A 22,243-nucleotide genomic window follows, 5' to 3' on the forward strand; every position below is an offset into this window, starting at 1 on the left:
AGAAGGTGCAGGCCTTGGACCACCGGAGGGACCAACGTGCCACACAATACACCAAGATGTATTGCTATAATTGGTCTGAAAATATATCAAGCATATAAAAATCTATCAAAAAAATACTTCCCTATCAAACCCAACCTACATATATATTAGTCAAGGTATCGCATATGAAAAAACTTTTGCAATAGAACAAGGTTGAGTATGAATGATTTGGGGAAGAGCGGTCAACCCATAAACTACAAATAATTATACTCTCTTAATTGGATGTCATGTAGGGCATTTATCTGCTTTAAATTATTTTGAACAATGTTCTTAATGGAAACACTTTTTTTTTTTTTACGCAGTAGAGAAGCAAGGATTGGCTGCAAATGAGCCTGGGTTTTTTTTTCAAGGTGCCACACAATACATGTACAGGTGTGCAGTATAAATATAAAACCTTTATTTCTTATAACAAGTTAAAAGCATATTAAGACACATATAAAGGCCATATCAAATAGTCAAAACACAGCAGATATGGGATGAACAACCATATACATATCTAATACCCCCATTCGGAAAATAGGTTATTCTGAGGTTCGACGCATTTCGCAACAAATGGCTTCTTCAGGAACCTTGCATACGCATCACTCCAATTCCAAACTACACAAGAGGGGGGAGAGAGGTTTGTCTCCATAGACGGCTCCCAATGAGGGTAATGGAAAATCAAACAATAATCCTCTTGAAGTTGTATAATATATGTGAATCAGCCAATATGAAAAAATACATGAAAAAACAGAGGGTGCCAGTCCATGTATAAGTAGTTCTAGTGAGAGTGATCTCTGGCTCCAAGCTCAATCTCTAGTATTCTCTTGCTAGAGAAAAAGGAAGGGACTGAGTGTGCCTGGGTCTGGAAGGTGGGGACTTTTGCGCAGTAGTCATGAACTTGCCAAAAACTTGTTTTTAGCCATACCTATATTAACATAAAATGTCCATGAAACATAAAACGTACGGAGCTGACAAACCATTTTTTTTTTCATTAGTTGGAAATAATGCTGGAGGAAAATGTCTCGCTGCCAAATAATGGGAAGTTATACACAAAGGTAATCAGCTGGGTTCAGCGCAGCATATGGGAACATGGAGAAAGCTTGGAGACTCTGATGGAGGAGGTTAGTGTTTCGAAGGATTGATGTGGTCAAATAGCAGTGCATAACTAATTCAAATTGTCCTTTTATAATAATCAGAGCCCAAAATAAAGAAAATTTCTGTTTTCAGTTGAAATCTGGTAGGTTTAAAGGTGAGATTAATTCTTATTTCCCCATAAACATTTATTCCTATTTTTTCGGTTTTTGTAAGTGCTAAGAGATATTTGTTTTGTCTTGAAAATCGCTGCAGTCGTTCATATTTTCTTTACAGGTTTATGCTTGAAATTATCGTTTTACGATGAAGCCTAACAGTTTTCCCTCCCCGTTGATTATCTTTCCGTAGGTTATTTTACAAAAGTAGGATTCCTGAAACTGAAGAACAATGAAGATACCTCAAGGTTAATTGAATCGTAATGAAGCACCAGTCTGCCCTAGCCTTCTAAGAAAATCCACTGTGGGCAGAGAGCCATGATGATGATTTAACAGTATTTGCCCCTTTTACAGGATCTGTGTGCATTGTACCATCTAAACATTACCATAGGAAATGCTCTATAGACCAAATAATCCTGCTAAAGTCTTAGACTTCATTCTAAGTTCACTCTTCACATATGTTTTAAGGGGTTATTTTATATATTTTTAATCGTTAGAGAATGTGGAAAAGTTTTATATCTTTTAGTTTCATATACCGACTTTCTTTTAAGCGTTTTTATGAAGAGAAACAAGTTTTGCTATCCTGTCACTGTGACCCATGAAAAAGCTCTACATAAAGGTGTGGATTGCTTTTGGGTCACTTTTCAGTAAACTTTACAGTAGTATACGTCAAATGTTGACAACTTCCTTTTATTTACTAGTTCAGCTCACACATCAGTATGCAAAGCAAGACTGAAACCAGCACACTTTATTTTTGGATGTAGCACTCATGAATCGTATTTGACATTGATGCTTTTCATTTTCTAAAATAATGCACATTATATTCTCAAAGTACTATATATTTTAAGCTTTGTGGTCATGTCTTCCAATCTATAAATCGGAGAAAAAGATGGCTAATGGAAGACCAAATAGAAGCTTATAGCAAATATAAGAATTTCTGAACCTCCTATGAATTTTCTGCATTCATGTATTTTAACTGATCGGGTCTTCATCTACATCATGAGGAATATAGCCAGCCGTGTTTAACAAGCATTTTATTGCCGTATAGTTTTGTGGTTTTTTAAAAAACAGTCAAGGCAATTATATTGTAAACCTGCAACACTTTGAAGTGCAAACAAATGGTAGCAGAGTCCTCAAAAACTGCATTAACTATAAGGTTACAAATTGCAACAATCCGTTACTATAGTTTGTATGTTTGTTTATTTTGATAAAATTTACATGATCAGCGATTTTTCCATTTAAAGGATATTTAAAGCCTCTGTTTTTTTTTTTGCATAGATCTACTGCTGGCAAGCAGTAGATCTATGCAAAAAGTGTTAAAAAAAACCTGCTTTAACAGAGGTTAATACTCACCTGTGTCTTCCCTGCGTGCTCCCGTCCGAAAATGTGAAGATCCTCTTGCGGCCGCAAAGCATCTTGGGGCGGGTGCATGCGTAGTTAACATTTTCGGGCCGGGAGACAAGAAGAGACGCAAGGTAAGTCTATGGACGCGTGCACCCACATGCAGACACCGTGGGACAGGAAGTGCCAGCAAGGACAGAGGAGTCAGCGCTGGATCAGAGACCCGCCGCAGCGCTGGAGGGACCAATGAAAACGACAGGGAAGAAGAAGTAGAATATCGGATTAAGAAACATAATTATCTTGATGTCATAAAGTGACATCAAGGTAAGCGCTTTCATTAACATTGGGGGGAGGGAATTTTTATTTTAAGGTCAATTTAATCTTGCCTCAAGGTAAGCTTGTATATGGAACCAGACCTACAGAAATCCAGAAAATTCTAAGGGTTCACAAACTCACCAATGTATAAGTGGCACCAAAGATTCCATAGGCTTTGCCTAAATATATACATATTCTCCTCTAAAAAAGGAGCAAACTTGTGTATAATTTCCATACTGGTGGTACACAAGATTAATGGAATATTTTCAGAAATGTGTGCACACTGATCAGAGAATTTTAGGTCTAACTATGATCTGTTTCATGTTCAAATTGGGGTTTTATTTGAGCCCTACCCTGACCATATTCTAAATGGGCAAAATGCAGTCGTGGCAGTCCTGAGAAATTGGTTTGTATCTTGGTGATGTAATGAAAACATTTCTATTGTGGTTTCCAGTGATTTTGGCTGTGGCCCCTTATGAAAATACACAAGGTTTGATATATATATATAATTATTTTTGTCATATAATTGTATTCAAAATATTTTATGGGGCCTCGCTGGTCTCAGAAAAATAACTTCTATTTAGAGTTTAAAGTCTCTGGAATTCTTGGGTTTTAGTGTTTACGATGCACTCCACATTGATCTTGCTTTATCACCGACTTTTCTTCTGTTTGTAACTACTTGTATGTGTAAAGCTGGCCATACACCTTACAACCATCGCAAGACTTTTGTCTTGCGATGGTTGCAATGTAATTAAAAAAAACGTACGATCTGCCCATCTTGGACAGGCAGATCGTACTTGCGATAATCTCAAGCCCGCCCCGCTGAGGGGCGGGCTTCCAATGACCGCAATGCTGAACGGGCAGTGTGCGCTTGCGCACACCGGCCCGTGCGGCAGTTATCTCACGATCATGCTACAAACCAGCCGAAAATCGTAGATTCTCGGCTGGTTTTCGAACATGCTCGAAAGACAAAAGTCGTGCGACTGTACAGTAGAAACGGTCGCACGCCTTCCACACACTTTGCGATAATCGTACGATCGCGGGATTTCCCGCAATTATCGTAAGGTGTGTGGGCACCATAAGGGTGATTAAAGTTAATTTAATTTGTAGATGGTTGCGTTTTCTCCATGTGAGATAATTGGCATACTTTTATTTTCTAATACAACTAAACCTAGCAGTCAGGCTTGTCTGACCTTCTTCTTTTTTTTTTTTTCGTTTTGCCTGGCTGCATTAAATGTTTTAAGTCCATTTCACAGCTTTCCAGGCCATTTCTAATGCTACAGTGTTTGCATTCAGATGCAGACAAATTATTTGTTGAATTTGTAACCTACATTGGAAAGGCTTTGTAAAATTACCTGTTCCTTTACAAAAGCATTTTGTATGTGTTTGCATATTTTCCCAGCCCTTTCTTGCCTCACATTGGGAATTTCGTTTGTGCAACAATATAAAAGCTGTATCTGTTATGGAAGATCATGTGCTTTTGATTTTAGATAAAAGTAATGCATTTTGGTCCACCTTTTTGCCTGCAGATAGACCTTTCAATGTTTTAGAAGCCCTGGGCTGTATTTGTGTTACTGTGTGTATATCTATTATTGCGTCTGTACTGTACAATTTCCACTTGAATATTACCGAACAGTGGCACCTCTTCAGCTGTCTCCTACTTTGTGGAAAAGGAAGACTTTGATGCGAAGATCTCTGTGATGCTCTGCAGTAGTTTTTACCTCCCAAAATGGATACTAAAAATGCTTTGAAGATAACCAGAGTTGGAATTTTCTGAGGAACTCGTTTTTTGGGGCTAGTATCCATATGGCTATTTGTTCATTCTTTTACAGGTACAGACGTTGTATTACTCCGCGGATCACAAGTTGCTTGATGGACATGGGCTGGACAAACATAATGACATATTTGCTGGTGACGAAGATGGTTTACAGTTGGTTCAGGTACAAGAACTTTTTTTTTTTTTGGGCCTAGTAGATTTTATTAGAAAGCCCAAGTCGAACTTAGAATGTCATCACCAGGCCCCACCCAATAAGAGATATGGGATACGGAATGGGGGTATAGTCGGCTGGCCATTGTCTGAACTCTGCAGGACCAGGTTGACAAACGGACCGCCCAGCCCTGTAGATTGAACAGGAAAGTAGCACACCAGTGTAATCGTCAACACTCTGCTGTCAGTTTGACAGCCGGCCCCACTCTTTATCAATAGCGATGGAGGATATTTTAAGCGTGTACTGCAAGATTGTTTGAATACATCTTTAAGAGGATGCCTGGCAATGGGAACCCACAAATTTATAGCTGTACTAATTCCAGCGTTAATTATTGTGACATTGAGGTTTTTCTTGCTTATTGTGCACCAACAGCCATTGCAGCACATTCTGGCTTTCAGCACAAGGGGATTTCCATTTTGGGGAGGGCGGGGGGGGGGGAAGCATTGTGTAAACTATGGAGATGTAAAATGTTCGAAAAAATACTTGTTCTGTGCTCAGCAACGGTATATATAACTCTCAGAATTGTCTTTTTGTTATCAGATTGCAAGTCTAACATAACAGCCCTTGTTGTTATTTTACTCTTGTAATCTGTTGAATCAAATGGGATCCGTGGCGTAATGGCACATTTGGAAGGCACTTTCTGTAAAAATTGTGGTGCAGTTTTAAATGCATTTTACGCTGTCACCTGTGTCCAATATTAATTTCTGATGTTCAGAAAAGGTTCTTTAGATGCAGTCATCACTATTAATTTCATCTTCATTAAAAAGAAAAATGTAATAGTTCATGGTCCATTCCCAACTCTGCCCATCATCCACTGTTTTCCACACTTGTTTCTTAGAGAACAGGTGTGTTCTTGTTTCATTTGTGATTCTGTAAAGACCTGAAAAATGATGCATTGTACATAAGGCACATTTATGCATTCCATTGTTTTACTACTTATTCAGGATTTATATAACATCAACAGTTTGCACAGTGCTTTACAAAACTGAGGGAGACGATACAATTTCAGTACCGGAGGTAGGAGTGCCCTGCTCGTGAGAGCTTACACTCTAGTAATAGGGGCAAGTGATACAAAAAAATAACTGTTTGGGAAGAACTGAAAGTACTGTTATATTGAGGTGGAATAGGCCTCCTTGAAGAGATGAGTTTTCAAGGATCGCCTAAAGGTGGACAGAGTAGGAGATTGGCGGACAGATTGGGGTAGGAAGTTTCAAAGGATGGGAGACACTCTGGGAAAAATCCTGGAGACAAGCATGCAAGGAAGTGACTGGAGAGCAGGAGGTCTTGGGAAGAGCGAAGGGGGAGGTGTGGGTGATGTAGGTTGGTGCGGAGTTGTAGATTGTTAGTATTTAGAATTTTATAAGATGGGGAAGTGGGAGCGATTGGCAGAGGGGGGTGGCAGACAGTGATCGGTTGGTAAGGTGGATTAAGTCTGGCAGCAGCGTTCATGATGGACTGAAGTGGGGGGATAGCGTGCTTAGTGGTAGGCCAACAAGGAGGGAGTTACAGTAGTCAAGGCAAGATATTACAAGGGATTGAATTGGAAGCGTTGCAGTATTATCTTTAAAGAAGGGACACATTTTGGGAATGTTAGCGGTTGGGTCGGCAAGATTTGGATAGTGAATGGATGTGGGGCTGAAAAGAGAGCTCAGAATCAAGGATTACTCTGAGCTCCCTGGCGTGACGGGAGGGGTTGAGTGTCGTGTTGGTGATTGTGATGAAGAAGTTGGGAGGGAACACGGAGAGGAGGAAATATTAGAAGTTCAGAGAAAGTGGTGTGACATCCATGTTGATATGTCGGTGAGTAGATTAGTGATGCATGAGGAGATGGAAGGGGTGAGCTGTGGGGTATAGATATCTATCTATCTATCTATCTATCATCTATCTCCGGGTGTTGGTATTGGAAGCCATGGGAGGTTATCAACTGACCCAGGGAGGTGGGGGCTCAAGGATAGAGCCTTGGGGGACCCCCACTGATGGAGGAGAGGAGGAATTGGATTTATAGGTGACAGTGAAGGTGCGCTGGGCTAGGTAGGAGGTGAACCATGAGAGAGCAGAGTCTTAGAGCCCAAGGGATTAAAGTTTATTGAGGGGTGGGTGGTCAACTGAGTAGTGACCTTTGGTTTTACTGCTCTCTGCAGTTTTGTCCTTTTCTAGCATGTATATCCTTCGTAGAGCTAATTGGTACGGCATGTAAAACGCACAAAACTGCAACAAGTAAAAAAATTAGATGGGAATGGGTGCTAAGGTCCCATTTAGGGAAATTTGGTACTGCTACAAGGTAGACATCCAATTACCCTCTTCATCCTTCTCCTTATTAAATATTGGATTGCTTTTACAGAAGAAATCTCCTCGTGAAAGTGACAAGCACATGAGCAGTGGTTCCTCTGGAGTTCCTTCACCTTCAATTTTTGCAGCACCAAACCCCAAACATGAGTGGAACATAATTGCATCAGAGAAGAAGTCAAGTAAGTAGAGTATTGCTGCTGTTGTGTGATACTCCTCCTCCCTCCTCTCCTTTCTCCTTTTCTTCTTCCTTTACCAGTTAAATACATTTTCAGTTTCAGGAATCCTACTTTTGTAAAATAACCTACGGAAAGATAATCAACGGGGAGGGAAAACTGTTAGGCTTCATCGTAAAACGATAATTTCAAGCATAAACCTGTAAAGAAAATATGAACGACTGCAGCGATTTTCAGGCATTCAGGAACAGTCGGGTTATACTGCCACCTTCAGGAGGTTAAAATACTGGCAAACTAAAAAGTTGTAAGCCAGTAGAAACCATCTTCTACCCAGCATGCCTCAGTTTTTTGTTTTTTTCCTAGTGTTCTAGGAGGTTGGGCACCTTTTTTCTTCAGTTTTGCTTAAAAAAAATTATATCGATCCGTGGAGCCAACCTGAAATGTGACCTTCAGGCCCTGGCTTTGCATTGTATCGCTTTCCAGGCCTATGTGTACTGTGATCCCTTCAGTACCCTCATCGGTGTCTACTGCCTGGGTTTCTCTGTACTTGAGACCTTGCCAGCAATTCGGCCTACTTCCATTCCTGGTTTTCTGATGCATCATATCTTCCCAGAGTACACAGCTGACCACAACCCATATGCTTATTTTCATTGTGGGGGCATTTACAAGGAACTGGCATCTGTAATCCAAAATCTAAGAACTTTTTTTATAGGGTCTTTATCATCGGAGTCTGCCTCAGTTCTGTCAGATGTGGTCAAGGCTAGGGATGTCCAGATTAACATTTTTCAAGTGTAAGTACTTTCCCTCAGGTACTTGCCAATACCAATTATGATTTTAAAGGGACAAGTGCCATTTTTTTCAAAACAATACAGACTAATATTTTTTGGGCAATTTATTTATAATTATGAAGAACTGTAACTCAATCCATGACTATACTTTCCCTGATACAAAAAATAATTTTAACCAAAACCGTATTTGACCATGCTAAGAAGTCCTCATTGGTCACAGGGGATAAAAAGCACCTAATGTGATATCATTCGGAGGTGACAGGCACTCTTTATGAGCCTGCCGTCCAATACAGAAGATACAGCACAATGCGGTGCTGTATTTTCTGTACAGCTCCATTTGTGACAGCTGACACAGGAAGCACTGCGAGTACAGCGCTCCTGTGTCACTGATTGCAGAGCGGAGAATGGACGTTCTCCCTGCTCTCCATCCTAAACTGCTTTTCTGTTGTCCAGGGTCCCCCAGAAGAGCAGGGGAGCCTAAAAACCATGAAAGGGCAGGACCATGAGGGGTGGACGGACCTTTTGAGGGGAGTGGCTGGTGGGGTGGACGGACGAGCAGACTGCTATATATATGATCCGGGTGGAACACTTGTACAAGCAGCCCAAACCTATTTAAAGCGCTGGCATTTGCACTATTTATAGAGGCATTTTCATGAGTACAAGTATTTATGAAAATGCTCTATATCGGGGCATCCATAGTCAGCGCTGTCCCATGTCCATTCTGGACTGTTGTAGCTGTATGTGCTCAGCCGCTAGTGCATTCTACCTACACAGGTAGAATGTAGGTTGAAGTCCCTGGCATGATCCATCAGTCTTTTAGGGTGGAAGGGGTGGTCTCTTACCCCACCCCAATCTGAGGGGACTCCAGTTGCAGAGATGTATACCTGGGGTTTAAGCTTCCCCAGAACAGTTGGTCCCAGTTTCCTCTAGAGATCTTACTGTGAGGTGGTTCCCTGACCTGGACTCATTTGGACACCACATAGTTGTTAATGTGATTTCACTGGGGGACCCGAGACCATGGGAAAAACGGCTCAGCCATAGAGCCTGTAAAGCAGACAAGAACGTCCGTTCTTCGCCTGCTCTGTGTGATCTGAGACCGCAGCGCTGTAATCACAGCGCCACCGGTCATCTGTCAGGAACTGCACAGAACATATTTTCTGTGTTGGAGGGCAGGTTCCATAAAGAGAACCTCTCACCTCCAAACTATCACATAGGGGACTTTAAGCCCCTATGTGATGGGAATAAAATTAAGTGGTAAAAACAAAATTGTAAAATAATAAAATATATAAAAAAATGATTTAAATTAAAACAATTAAAACCAGCCCTGCCATCTGCATGCAAATGAATGCACGCGTAGGACATTGTGCGTTGACTGCTGCCGCCATTCCATTGTGGTAACCAGGTAGCAGAACTCTTTATTCACTCACTCACTACGTGCATTCAATGGTAAGTTCACTTTCCCAGGTAATATGGAATTACTCGATTAAATCTGGCCCAGTCTCTCCCAACTCCCCCCCGTTATACTTGCCTTTCGGCCAACAATCCCGAATAAAAATTTCCTCTGACCGGCATTGCCGTAGGAGAACATGGAGCCAGCTTCCCGTGCAGCAAGTGATTACCTGCCTCCTGGTTTCCTGATTGGCCAGGAAGCAGGCTCGTTGCTGATTGGCTGGAAAGCCGCTTCCCAGCCAATCGGCATCAAGCCGGCTTCCCGGTCAATCGGGTCATTTACTGCTCCAAGCCAGCGGAAGCACCGGTATTGGGACTTAGTATCGGCTAGTACCGAAAGCAAAATATCGGTACTCAATACCGAAAAACCGGTATTGGTGCATCGCTAGTTTTCATTAAAACAATTTTTTTGTATTAGGAGGAGTAGATTGTCATGAAGGAAAAGTAGATTCGGCCCCCGCTTTAGCCCTTGGACAAGTAGTTTTTTTTTTGTTTTTTTTTTTATTTCCACACCCCTGATCACTGCATGTGGTAAGTGAAGACAATTAATGAGTTGTACATTTAGAAAAGCACAGAATACAGTTCATGGAACATACAATATACACTGCTCAAAAATTAAAGGAACACTTTTTAATCAGAGTATAGCATCAAGTCAATGAAACTCCTGGGATATTGATCAGGTCAGTCAAGTAGCAGAGCAGTTTTATCTCCTCCCTCTCTCGCTCTCCCTCTCTCTCACTCTCCCCCCTCTCTCTCTCTCTCTCTCTTCCCCCCCTCTCTCCTCTCAGTATTCATAGTGGCAAGGAACCCCACCTCCCTTTACAGTCTGCCGCTCTTCTGGGGGACCCAGGACCAACCAAGGCAATGATTTCAGGTTGGAGAGCAGAGAACGTACATTCTCCGATCTGCTCTGTGTGATCAGTGAAACAGGAGTGCTGTACTCAGTGCTTCCTGTCACAAGCAGGCTGTACAGAAGATCCAGCACAATACCGTGCCAAGACTTCTGTATTGGAGAGCAGGCATAAAGAGAACCTGTCACCTCCAAACACCATCAGATGTTGATGAGGGACAAGTAGATTGGGCTCGGGTTTAGTCCTTGGACAAGTATATCATTTTGTGTGATATATCAATTATTTTTTTTTACATTTCTACACCCCTGGATATAAATCATCATTGCACCTCTACATTACCACATTAAATACTAACCACTTAACAAATGTGGGAATTGTTTGAAAGAAAAACATGCACGCACACATACAGCTCCAAAGATTCCAGTAATTCTTGAATTTTCCAGGATGGGGTCGACTTAGGCTTGTTCTCGAGTACTTGTAATGTGTACACCTAAAGCGCACAAAAGTGGTGGCACCATGGGACCTTTTGAATCATTGCGGGAAACTCCTGAAAGATTTTGACTGCCGTTCTTCTAGTAATGCCATTGACTATGTGGGTAGGGGATTTAAAAGCATCATCTATAAAAGAGCCTTTTTGACAGTGCTTCCTGTAAGAATAGATCTGAAGCCAGACCCAGTGTACCTCCCTAAGGTGGTTTTAAACATTCTATAGATCACAGGAGATGGTGTTTTTCCATTTTTTTGTGATAATCCTGAGTAACACTTTTCCTCATCTCCCGTACCCCCCCGGCCCCCTTTTTATTTATTTTTTTATCGAGCTGTATTGCTATCTTTCTGCATTACCAAGAAATGTTTAAAGAAAAGCTATGCTAAAAGTTCTGTGCTTGTTGTTTTTTTTTTTACAGATAAATCCTACCTGTGTCTGGCTGTCCTTAACAGTACATTAAGTGTGATCTTCTTGCATGGGCGCAACACCCCATTGAGCTCCCCATTAAATACTCCACGTCTAATGAAAAGTTTAAGCCTTGAGATACCACCTGATGACTCGACTGACAAAATCATGTCTCCAATGCATTATGCACGTTCTGGTCTGGGGACCGCAGAACTGAATGGCAAACTTATTGCAGCAGGTAAGTGGTCAATAGAGACTTTTCAATGCAAACTTCACTGTTGAGGAAAACAATGTGGAAAATTGACAGGTCTGGGTGTCTTATTTGTGGGTCTGTTTTCGATACAGGTGGTTACAACAGAGAAGAGTGTCTGCGTACAGTTGAATGCTATGACCCAGAGAGCGACTCCTGGACATTTCTACCTCCGATGAAAACACCTAGAGCTCGGTTTCAAATGGCAGTTTTAATGGTATGTGTAGGTTTCATCAGCTTTTTCTTTTACAAATCACACCATCAGTTTGTTTTATTAATATTCATGCAGACATTTCAATCACATTGCTGAAACATAAGTTACTCCACTTGCCTTGCCTGAGTTTAACCAAAATGGCTTCCCCTCCTCTGCAGGCAGCTGGGAATCTTATTAGACCTCTTTCGTATGGTATAAAGTTCACAATATGCATTTTATGAAATTGTTTCATAAGTGATATGGTAAATGTACTTTCTAAATAAAACCTGGTTTTATTTGTCAAACTCATTAGGATGAGCTGTATGTTGTTGGAGGATCCAATGGCCAGTCTGATGATCTCAGCTGTGGAGAGAAATATGACCGTAAAGCCAGTGCATGGAGACCTGTTCCTGAGCTGAGAACAAATCGTTGCAATGCAGGTATGAATTTTGTTTTTGTAATTTTGTACAGCATCAAAACAACTATTAACCTCTTCGTGACCAGTGACGTACATAGTATGTCACTGGCAGCAGGCCCTTTTAAACAAGCTGCCGGGACTCTATTTACATTTGTAGAGCCGGCGGCTTAAGGAAAAGTATGTATGTGTATTAGGGCAGCAAGCAATGATTATTTTCATAATCGATTACTTGGCCAATTATTTTTTCATCATATAAAAACAAAAATGAAATACCATCCTTTATTTCAAATAAAATACACAATTGGAGTGTTACTTGCATACAGAGAAATGATTTGCAACGCACTGCACCTCCCGCAGCAGAATTTGGCAGGCCAAAACCGAAAATTGCTTTTTCCCACCCTTTTTTTTTTTTTTTTTTTTTTTTTTTTTTTTTTTTTATTTTTTTTTTTTTAATGTATTAGACATTTTAATTAGTTTCATGAACTTTAAAATGAGGCCTACTGAGGCAGCTGAATGTAAATGCAGATGGTGCTTCATCAGTTTCTTTCCTGGCCACAGCAGCCAGAAAAATGTCTGGAACCAGAAGTGATGAAAGCCTCATCTCTTCCAGATTTGGTAATCTGAGAGGAGATCAGCCGCTGAAAGTGTGCTACGCTCCCTCCAATGTAGCCGTAAACACTCGCCGTTCCGGTCCCAGACCTGCACAAGTGGCAGCGGAGCTCGGGATAGCTGCCGCCCTTTCAGTACCGGCTGTACAGCCTCTCTGATCACTTGTATGTGACAGTCAGGAGCCGGCCGAAGAGCACGGTACCAAGATCTGCACTTAGGACCACGATGTGTATATATTCATACGGTGGTTCTAAAGTGGTTAAAAGGAAAACTGTAACCGTTATACCTGCACACATTACACTTGACCTCGTTTTATGCTTTTTGTCTGTGTGAGATCTATGGGGTAGCCTTAGATATTTTTGGTAGGATTAGGATTGCTTGAGGGTTCCAGTTAGGTGTTTTTTTTGGTTCATGGATTTATTACAATTTAATGCTTTCGCTGCCATGTGAAATTTGTTAGTTTACACTCGTGCTAAAATGCATGTTATTGGCATGAAGAATATTTACAACGTCCCAAAAAGATGTATTTTATGAAATGTATATATTCTAGATTTTTGTAAAGTGAATCTATAGAATAACAAGTTGATTATTGCCAATTATTATTTTGCACAATATTTGCGTAACGGTATGAAATCTATAATGTTTTAGTCCTTTCTGCAGTGTGTGGAAGTGATCGGGTGGCTTTATAGCTGCCCTTATCACTTTCACAATAAAGCCCAGAGGTTCTGAAGAGCCAGTGTTCTGGTACTTTAGGGGCCGTTTAATGCAGGATAGCTAGATACTTGTGGAAAAGTTGTGGTGTGGTGAAAAAAGTAGTGTATGCTCTGCTATCTTTCAAAGCAATGGCAACACAATGCACCTAGCGCCCGGTAACACGCGATAGATGCTTTGTATGATAACATGCATTAAATGCATGGTATCATGTGATTAACACACTGCTTTGGTGTGAATGGGCCCCAAAATGCCCATTTAGAAACCTGCAGAGTGGCAAACCTTTTCAAATAAAATAAAACTCTCCATCACAAAGCTTGAACACTAGGATAAGGATTTTTCAGCTAGTCCATGCTGACAGGGCTCATGATTTGCAATGAATGTACATGTCCCTAAGATCCTACATTATAACTTGCACAGGAACATTACTGTCCTGAAGGAAGTTTGCCGGATTATATTAAATTATTTGCATATTTGTGTTGTAAATTTATTTTCCCCCTGCTACAGTTTTTTTTATTTTTTTCCTTTTTAGGCGTTTGTGCCCTCATTGGAAAGTTATATATTGTTGGAGGGTCAGATCCTTTTGGCCAAAAAGGACTTAAAAATTGTGATGTGTTTGAACCCTTGACAAGGTCATGGACGAGTTGCGCTCCACTCAATATCCGTACGTGTTTTTAATATTTTACATGATTGTTTGTTTATTTTTTTATCCTTTCTTTTAGTTTTCTGAAGATAATTCATTATGGGGTTCTTTTCTGTACTCGTCAGCGCCATCTAGAGGTGCTAATGTTGTGTGAACAAGGCAGAATCTTCATAAATGAACCCGTTTTCTCCCACTGTTGAATGCATCTGTAGTGAACACTGACAAAATTCTAAGTAGTCATTTTAGAAGGCGTAAAAGCTATTTTTATGGACTCCATTATTTAAATCCTACAGGAAGGCACCAGTCTGCTGTTTGTGTGCTGGACAATCATATGTACATCATTGGTGGTGCAGAATCATGGAACTGTTTAAATTCAGTAGAGCGGTACAATCCTGAAAATGATACCTGGACCCTAGTAGCACCCATGAATCTTGCTCGTCGTGGCGCTGGAGTCGCAGTTTATAATGGTAAAAACGTCTTTTTTTTTTCCGATATATACTGTGTGAATAGGTATATATACGTAACAAACATAAGTTTTCTCAAATTCGACTGCAAAAGTGGAAATACACTTTAAGGTATAAAGCAAGCTTCTGTATTTAAGGTTTTTTGTACTCTTGTGCTTCAGCTTTTGACATAACGCTTATTTTTTAAATCTGTTTACAGGTAAACTTTTTGTAGGAGGTGGTTTTGATGGCTCTCGTGCACTAAGCTGCGTAGAAACGTATGATCCTGTGAAAAATGAGTGGAAGATGGTTGGAAGCATGAATTCTCCAAGAAGCAATGCTGGTTTATTAGCTATAGGAGACAACATATTTGCCGTTGGTGGATTTGATGGAAATGAATTTTTGAATACAATTGAGGTTTATAACACTGGCATAAATGAATGGAGTGCATACACCAAAATGTTCAGATCTAAAACTTCGTAGATCTTTCTTTGTACAGTATGAGGAGTGACCAAAAAGTAAATAGAATGGCATATTATACTATTAACATGCTCCTTTTTTTTTTTTTTTTTTTTTAGTGGGTTTTTTTTAAATAATGCATCTTTAATCTTTGTAATCCAGCCAGATGTTGGCAGCAAATGTTTTCCCTATGGAGTTACCCTGAGATGTTTGAACACACAAGCCATACCCTTTGCTTATGCTCTGTTGTATTTTACATACCTATCACAGCTTCATTTGCACAGAAGCCTGTGGGCCCATTAACAACACAACGCCCTGTGCTGCAACACATGCGTTCTTGTGTGCTGTGGTGCATTCAATTTAATGGGCAGCAGCACCAGGCGTACACACAGCAACTCACCATTGTGTATTGAGGTTTCGTTCAATCTGAATGGCAGCACATTACATAACGGCTTACACTACTTGACTATAGAAATAAGGCAGTTTCACAAGTAGCAAAGATCAATTCTATAAACTTATTGATCACCCCTCGTACCCTCAAGTGTCGTGGTGTTCTCTTGCATCAGCAGTTTCCCTATTGTATATTTGATTTGTAAATTGTTTGGCTTGGATGCACATTAAAAGAGGTTCTTCAGCTGGAACTGGCATTTATTAAGTGAGGTGCGCTGCTTTTGCATGTGTAGTTCCTATTTATGGGGTGCTGATGTGTGTGTTCCCTTCTGTGGCATACTGGGGCCTTATTTGCAGTTTATTTGGCCCACTAACGTCAGGCTAAGAAGACGGTTGTTTGTAAAGGTGCCCATACACCTTACGATTATCGGCCGAATTTCATTTGTGATCGCATTTTTGTCCAATATTCGTAAGGATGAAGGGCAGTGAAGAACCGCAAATACTGAACAATCGTACGACTTTTGTTCCAGCAGGTTAGAAAACTTCGGTTGATCGTATGATTTTTGCAAGGTTAATGGCGTTTCCGTACGTATAAAATCGTACGATTAACACTGCTCATGCGCAAACCAAACTCTGTGCGATGAACGAAATTTGTCCAGGTGATTTCTGCTAAAGGCCGCTAATTGAACTGTGCGATGGTCAAGGCAGGATGACCATATGAAAATCGTCCGATGATTGCAAGGTGTGTGGGCAGCTTTAGACTGCTAACTGGAGAACCTCTTTAAGTAGTTGTGTGCTTACTGCGAGATTACATTGACAAGGAATTAAAATCAGTTGAGATTTATTTTTCCAATCATCTGCAAATAGTTTATGTACTGTATATATTTAAGATGAATTCTTGCACTGAGTCGTAAAATTCCAATCAATAGTAGTTTGTAGAAGGTGGACATTTTTAAATGTATGTGAGTGATCTGTGTATTTTTCTCAGTACAGAAGCCTTATTAAAGTTTGAATAAGACGGATATTTTGATTATAAAGTGCGGGAATGCCAAAACAGTAAATATTTTCAGACTGCCTTTTTATTACTTTTTGTAAGCCAACAATGAGGCACAATTAACATGATCGCTAAAGTTTGTTTTGTGTAATCTTTGAAAGCATTTCTTCTGAAGGCTTTTCCAATCAGTACATTACATACTGTGTATTTTAAGTATTCTGATTCTCTAATACTCGAGGTAAGATTCTTTTCCATTAATATTTTCCACTGACTTAGGAGGTAACGGCATATTTATTCTTTGGCGGTTTTTGCAAGTAGATGAATTTATTAAATCCGGCAATCCGCCAATATTAATTTTTAGTGTCTAAAAAGCCATTTTCTGTATTGTCTGTAATATAACTTTTTTCTATCACTGTATTGTTCACAATTCTTAAATTGGATAGTTAACAATAAACTGATCCTTTTTCCATCTTCGTGTGTTGTGGTTTTTTTTTTTTATTCTTTGTTTAGGCTTAGATACTAAAAGGCCTCCTTGCAGCCTTCTGTTTGTTAGCATAAACCTGGATACTTATTACAAGACAAAAACAAGAATTGTTTGCAGTTTGATGGTAATTTGGAAATGGGGTAAATTTTATGAAGGACCTGCTATATTGTAGACAGCCAATAGATTAGGTTTTGGATTTAGCTAACACTTTAAATAATTTACAATCTTGTTGCAGTTAGAGTTGAAATTCGAATGTTATATAATAATGAAAGTACCAAGATAGAAAACGACTCCACCATAAACTTAACTAATAATGGATCTTTAATATTATTGCTTCTAAACCTGTATATTTATATACACACTTTATATCGCTGACATTGGATAACCGATGTAGTAGTATACGAACAGACCGCACTATCCAGAGCGTTAATAAGCCTACGGGTGAAACATGTGAGAGGTTGTAGTTGGTTGGGGGTGTGCAGTGCTGGCATTTGTTGCTTTATACACTCTTTTCACTGTTTTTACTGGATTTCCTATGAATTTCAATAAAGTCTGAAGTATTGGAATTCTCTGGATAGTGCGGTCTGTTCGTACTCTACTACATACCAAGGTGGAGACGCACCTATTGAAAATATACTTTTGCTATCTTACTCCGGGCTTGAGAAAGAGGCACAGCCCTGAAACGCGTAATCGACTGCTGTTTGACACCCCCCTCACCGCTTAGCCCCGTGCTCGCTCCTAAGAACATCCCTCACTCACTGTTTGCTGACAGTGAAAGAATCACCGCAGAGCGGCTTCTTTGCCTCTTAGGTTTTACAGCCAACAGGACTCAGCCTGGCCAGCTGTTTCCTCACAGTACCCGACAGGACCAATACAACTAGTACTTAGCCCGTTCCCAGACATGGCTACATGATGCCACCTCCGGCCAGCTGTAACTCTCCCTGCGCTGTAGTCACAGGAGCCGAACGTGACTGCAAGCCACCATCTATTCATTAGCAGAGACTCACCAAGTCCATAAAACCAGTGAGTCACCTCTTCTTAGTTCTGCACATATGTGTCACATTCCAATTAATTCATAAACTGATTTATTAAGCATTTACAATTGTGGGTAGTAGCGCTTCTATATTTTTGTTCTATCTACCTATTGGACCAGCACCTGGGGAGTCCTGATGGTGGCTAAGGAATTGGAGCGGTCAGATTTCTTTTGGCTCTACATTGGAAAACCGATGCCATATGAAGCTTACGGTAGCAAAGATATAATCTGTGATATGTTGTCGTTTTAAGGATCCAAATGGTAGTAACAGATTTGTTCCCAGAATAGATCTAAAAATGGACTTAGGAGCCTGGATAGCAGTTGCTAAACAACTTCAGCTGTGGTGGACAGATCTGTTTTGAACAATGGTTTGATTTTTCCCAGAGCTTTTTTTTTTTCTCTCTATTGTGTTCAGAAATTATGTAATTAGGTTAATACATTACAACGTTATCAAAATTTTTAGTTTTGAATAAAAAGGTCAAGGGCTGGAACTTCTGTTTACCCTAAAGGCTAACTCCGAGCACAATCATACCAGAATTTATGAGGTTGAACAGTGCCTTTGCACTAAAGCCAGCAATCAGCACTGCCTTCTCCCCGCAAATCTTGTGTACATATGGGACGAAGTATAACTCCCTCTGAACCCCACTCCAGCTATAAGCACTTCAGATCTCAGACCTGAGCACTGTGGTCACATATGCGTTCCCCTCTCCTGCTCAATCAAAAAACTGAGGCTGTTTTCTTTGTGTTTGGCCAGGAGGAGTGGGGAGTAGAGCATCATGTCTTTGTCCTACAGTCTGGGGGTTTAACACCTCTCTTGGCTGTTGCATGATAGTCAGGGGAGTCTGTAGGTAACATATTTGAGGAAGTCCCTTCTACAGTCTCTGCAGACTGCCTCAGCAATACACTGTTGCTGTGGGACAAGTTGATTATGTTTGCTGAGCAGACTGAATTGTCCTGCCCCTGAGGATCAGCTAGTTCCTGCATTCTGAACAGGACTTTTTTTTTTTTTTTCCCCATCTACATATATCCTCTGACCTTGACAATAATTGCTCTGGTGACCCTGGGATCTCTGCTCAGCGGAGGTCGTTCTTTCTGTAGCACTTATTCCGTGTCTGTCTTGCAGACTTGAGAGATGTGGCTTTCTGGTGATTTTCTTTTGGGCTAATTCAGGTTAATATACCTTACTGAGCCAGTAAAGTTCCAGAATGTTGCTTCATAAACTGTCTTATCACTATTTATGGGAGTAATCCTATAAATCTGCTTGTAGGAAGGACAAGCTTTCACCCGCCCCTTGACACCACTCGAACAAGCCAGGGCCCATTAGCAAAATCTTTATCCTTTTGCTACCAAACTCTGCTATCCTCTGACTCGACCGAGCCGTTACACTTCATAGAGAGATGGGAAACAGAGCTAGGGACGCAATTTACACCCCCCAGAAAAGACCAAGAGAATGCAGCTATCCCTGAAGGCATCCATCTGCAATAAGTACCAAGAGTCAGGATATAAGATTCTGAGGAGATGGTACAGACTACACCATATGTATCCCGCCTCGCTGGATGTTTGCTGGCGATGCGGTGCACCAGATGCAGACATGCTCCATGTCTTCTGGTCCTGCACGAAACTGGCGCATTTTTGGTCCCAGGTGCGACTTATATCTCCAAAATTCACTGATCGTCCGATTCCGGCTGATCCAGCCTTTTTTCTATTGCATCATAACCAGTATACGCTCAAGGGATATAATATAGACGGTCAGTAATGGTCCATCTGATCAATGGAGCACGAGCCTGTATACCTCTGCTGTGGAAACAGGAGGCTCCACCCTCGGTAAGGCTCTGGTTCACCAAAATTAATGACCTTAGGTATATGGAGGATCTCACCAGTCACATCAAAGATACTTCCTCTAGATTCAATGCTACCTGGCACTACTGGCTTGAATATACAACCACGGATGAATACCGAGCATATATGTCATCTTGAGCGATGCCAACTTTCAGGTATCTCCCCCGACCCCTCTACCTCTCTGACTTTATCTATGCTCTACCTTGCCTTATCTTTACCCCCCCCCTTTTCCTTCAGCATTCAAGTATCTATCGCTCCCTCAGGTATTCAACACCTTCTCCGAGGTAGTGGTTATTTATGGTTCACTAAGTGGACAATATGATATCTAAGCCATTTACGGACCATTTAAAAGTTGGAGCTTTCCCCCGAGGGGATAGGAGTGCTCGACTCCAGAATTTGGGGATGTCTTGCTTACAGCTGAATGTTTTCATACCATGTTCCCTGTGCTGCCCTGAGACGTTATTAATATTACCGAATGCCTGTAAATTCCATGCTCTCCCCACATATGTCTGTTTATGATTTATATGTGTACTTTCCCCTTCTACTGTATGTAACTGACATAACATGCTATGTCACAAAAATAAAAGAATTTATAAAAAAAAAAAGAGAGGTAGAGCGCATCCTGTCCTGGGCAGAAATTCACGTTCAGGCCTTGAACACCATTTAACTCCCAGGCCTACACAATAGACAGACAGACTTCCTTAAACAGTAGTGTGTGGACTTGGGGAGTTGTCCCTACACCTAGTGACCCCTGTCACAAGTGAGGGACATCAGATTTGATCCTTCTAGCCTCCAGGTTCAACAACAAACTGGACAGATTTGTCTCCAGGACTTTGACGGAGCGCAGATCCAAATTATGCCTGACCTTTCTAGACATACCCTACGCATGCGCAGAGCCCTGCGGCCTTTACTGGAAGTCATCCGCTCTGTAGATGCCTCATACAGATGGGGGCACCCATTCCATCTCATCGTGCGCAAAGGCGACGCATCCTTCATTTTACATCGTCCTTCACAGCTGCCAGACCTGTTTGCCTTCCTAGATTCAGAAGAGATACCGATTCCGAATTGGCTTGACTTCTCGGATGATCGTCCACCCTCGGCAAGCTTTCCACTGGGCACGTCCAGACGGGGGAGATCCCGCAATCGAGCCAGTCAGAGGTCCGCCCCGGGCCCGTCTCACGCAAGGAGTGAGGCCTGATGATCCCATTTGCAGGAGTTTACATGGATGTCTCAGGTTTTGTATACATTCCCCCATATCACGGCTGATGTTTGTTCTGCCTAAGCCAGCGTTAAGGCTCGGACAGTTGAACTGAGTGGGGGTGTCCCTTCCTGGGTGCTCCGTCCGGCCGCAGAATGACTATTGTTGCACTTCTTTAGTTCACGGGGGCCCAGGGCCTGGAGGTGGGAACCTTCTTAGCATAGTGATTTTGACAACGGGGAGTTGTAGTCACGGATTCATAGCTATGTTGTTTCTCTATACTTACCTGGCCGGCTGGATTTGGGGAATGCCAACAAGCCAAGTAGGTGTTTGGCAGGTGCTTTGAGGGGCCCGAGAGGTAAAACCTTCATCTCACACTTGATTTCCAGCCAGGGCTCCCGCCTCACTTTATCCCAGGACATGGCAGAGGAGTTCTGCGATTTCTACCGTAAACTCTACAACCTTGAAACGGACTCCGACGTTCGGGAGGCACCTGCCCGAGTAGCGGAGATAGACCGATACCTTCGCAGCTCTGGTCTCCCCTCGCTCTCTCGGACAGACAGGGAAGGCTTGGACCGCCCGATTTCGGCTGAAGAGCTAACGGGGGCCCTGAAGCAATCCAAGTCCGGCAAGGCGCCGGCCCGGACGGCTTCACGATCCCTTATTATCGGAAGTACTTAGATCAGCTGTCCCCCCATTTTGTAGCGGCCTTCAACTCCATTCTCCAACAACATCCTTCCAATAGATTCACTGAGGGCGCATGTAGCGGTGATTCCTAAAGAGGGGAAGGACCCAGCACAATGCGGTAGCTACCGCCCTATAGCCCTACTGAACGTGGACCTAAAGCTCTTCGCGAAGATTCTAGCCACCAGACTCTCCCCATTTATTCAAACTTTAGTTCAAGATGACCAAGTGGGATTTGTTTCCACCAGAGAGGCTAGGGACAGTACTACGCGGGTTCCCAATGTCATTCATGAGGCATGCTCCACGTCTTCTCTGTTGATGGTCCTTTCGACCGACGCCGAGAAGGCGTTTGACAGAGTGGACTGGCTGTTTTTGAAGTCAACTCTCCGCCATATCGGCCTCGGTCCACATATGCTCTCATGGATATCTGCGCTCTATTCCCACCCCACAGCGGCTATCAAAGTCAATGAAGCTAGATCCGCATACTTCCCACTCACGAACGGCACGCGACAGGGATGCCCACTTTCCCCGCTGATGTACA

The 22,243-nt window shown here is 41.7% G+C and overlaps 1 protein-coding gene across 1 annotated transcript in view; it reads left to right on the forward strand.

Moving 5' to 3' along the window:
* Window positions 1-15,192, forward strand: part of IVNS1ABP (influenza virus NS1A binding protein) — an 18,880-nt gene extending 3,688 nt beyond the window's left edge. The window contains exons 5-13 of the mRNA XM_018567921.1: window positions 1,017-1,142; window positions 4,757-4,864; window positions 7,254-7,380; window positions 11,368-11,592; window positions 11,700-11,821; window positions 12,111-12,237; window positions 14,068-14,199; window positions 14,472-14,645; window positions 14,842-15,192. Of these exons, the coding sequence (XP_018423423.1) occupies window positions 1,017-1,142; window positions 4,757-4,864; window positions 7,254-7,380; window positions 11,368-11,592; window positions 11,700-11,821; window positions 12,111-12,237; window positions 14,068-14,199; window positions 14,472-14,645; window positions 14,842-15,104 (1,404 nt within the window). The 3' untranslated portion in view covers window positions 15,105-15,192. The remainder of the gene's footprint in view (window positions 1-1,016; window positions 1,143-4,756; window positions 4,865-7,253; window positions 7,381-11,367; window positions 11,593-11,699; window positions 11,822-12,110; window positions 12,238-14,067; window positions 14,200-14,471; window positions 14,646-14,841) is intronic.
* The last annotated feature ends 7,051 nt before the right edge of the window (window positions 15,193-22,243 follow it).

The sequence above is a fragment of the Nanorana parkeri genome, unplaced genomic scaffold (assembly GCF_000935625.1).
Source record: "Nanorana parkeri isolate BGI_ZX_2015 unplaced genomic scaffold, ASM93562v1 scaffold1115, whole genome shotgun sequence".
NCBI lineage: Eukaryota > Metazoa > Chordata > Amphibia > Anura > Dicroglossidae > Nanorana > Nanorana parkeri.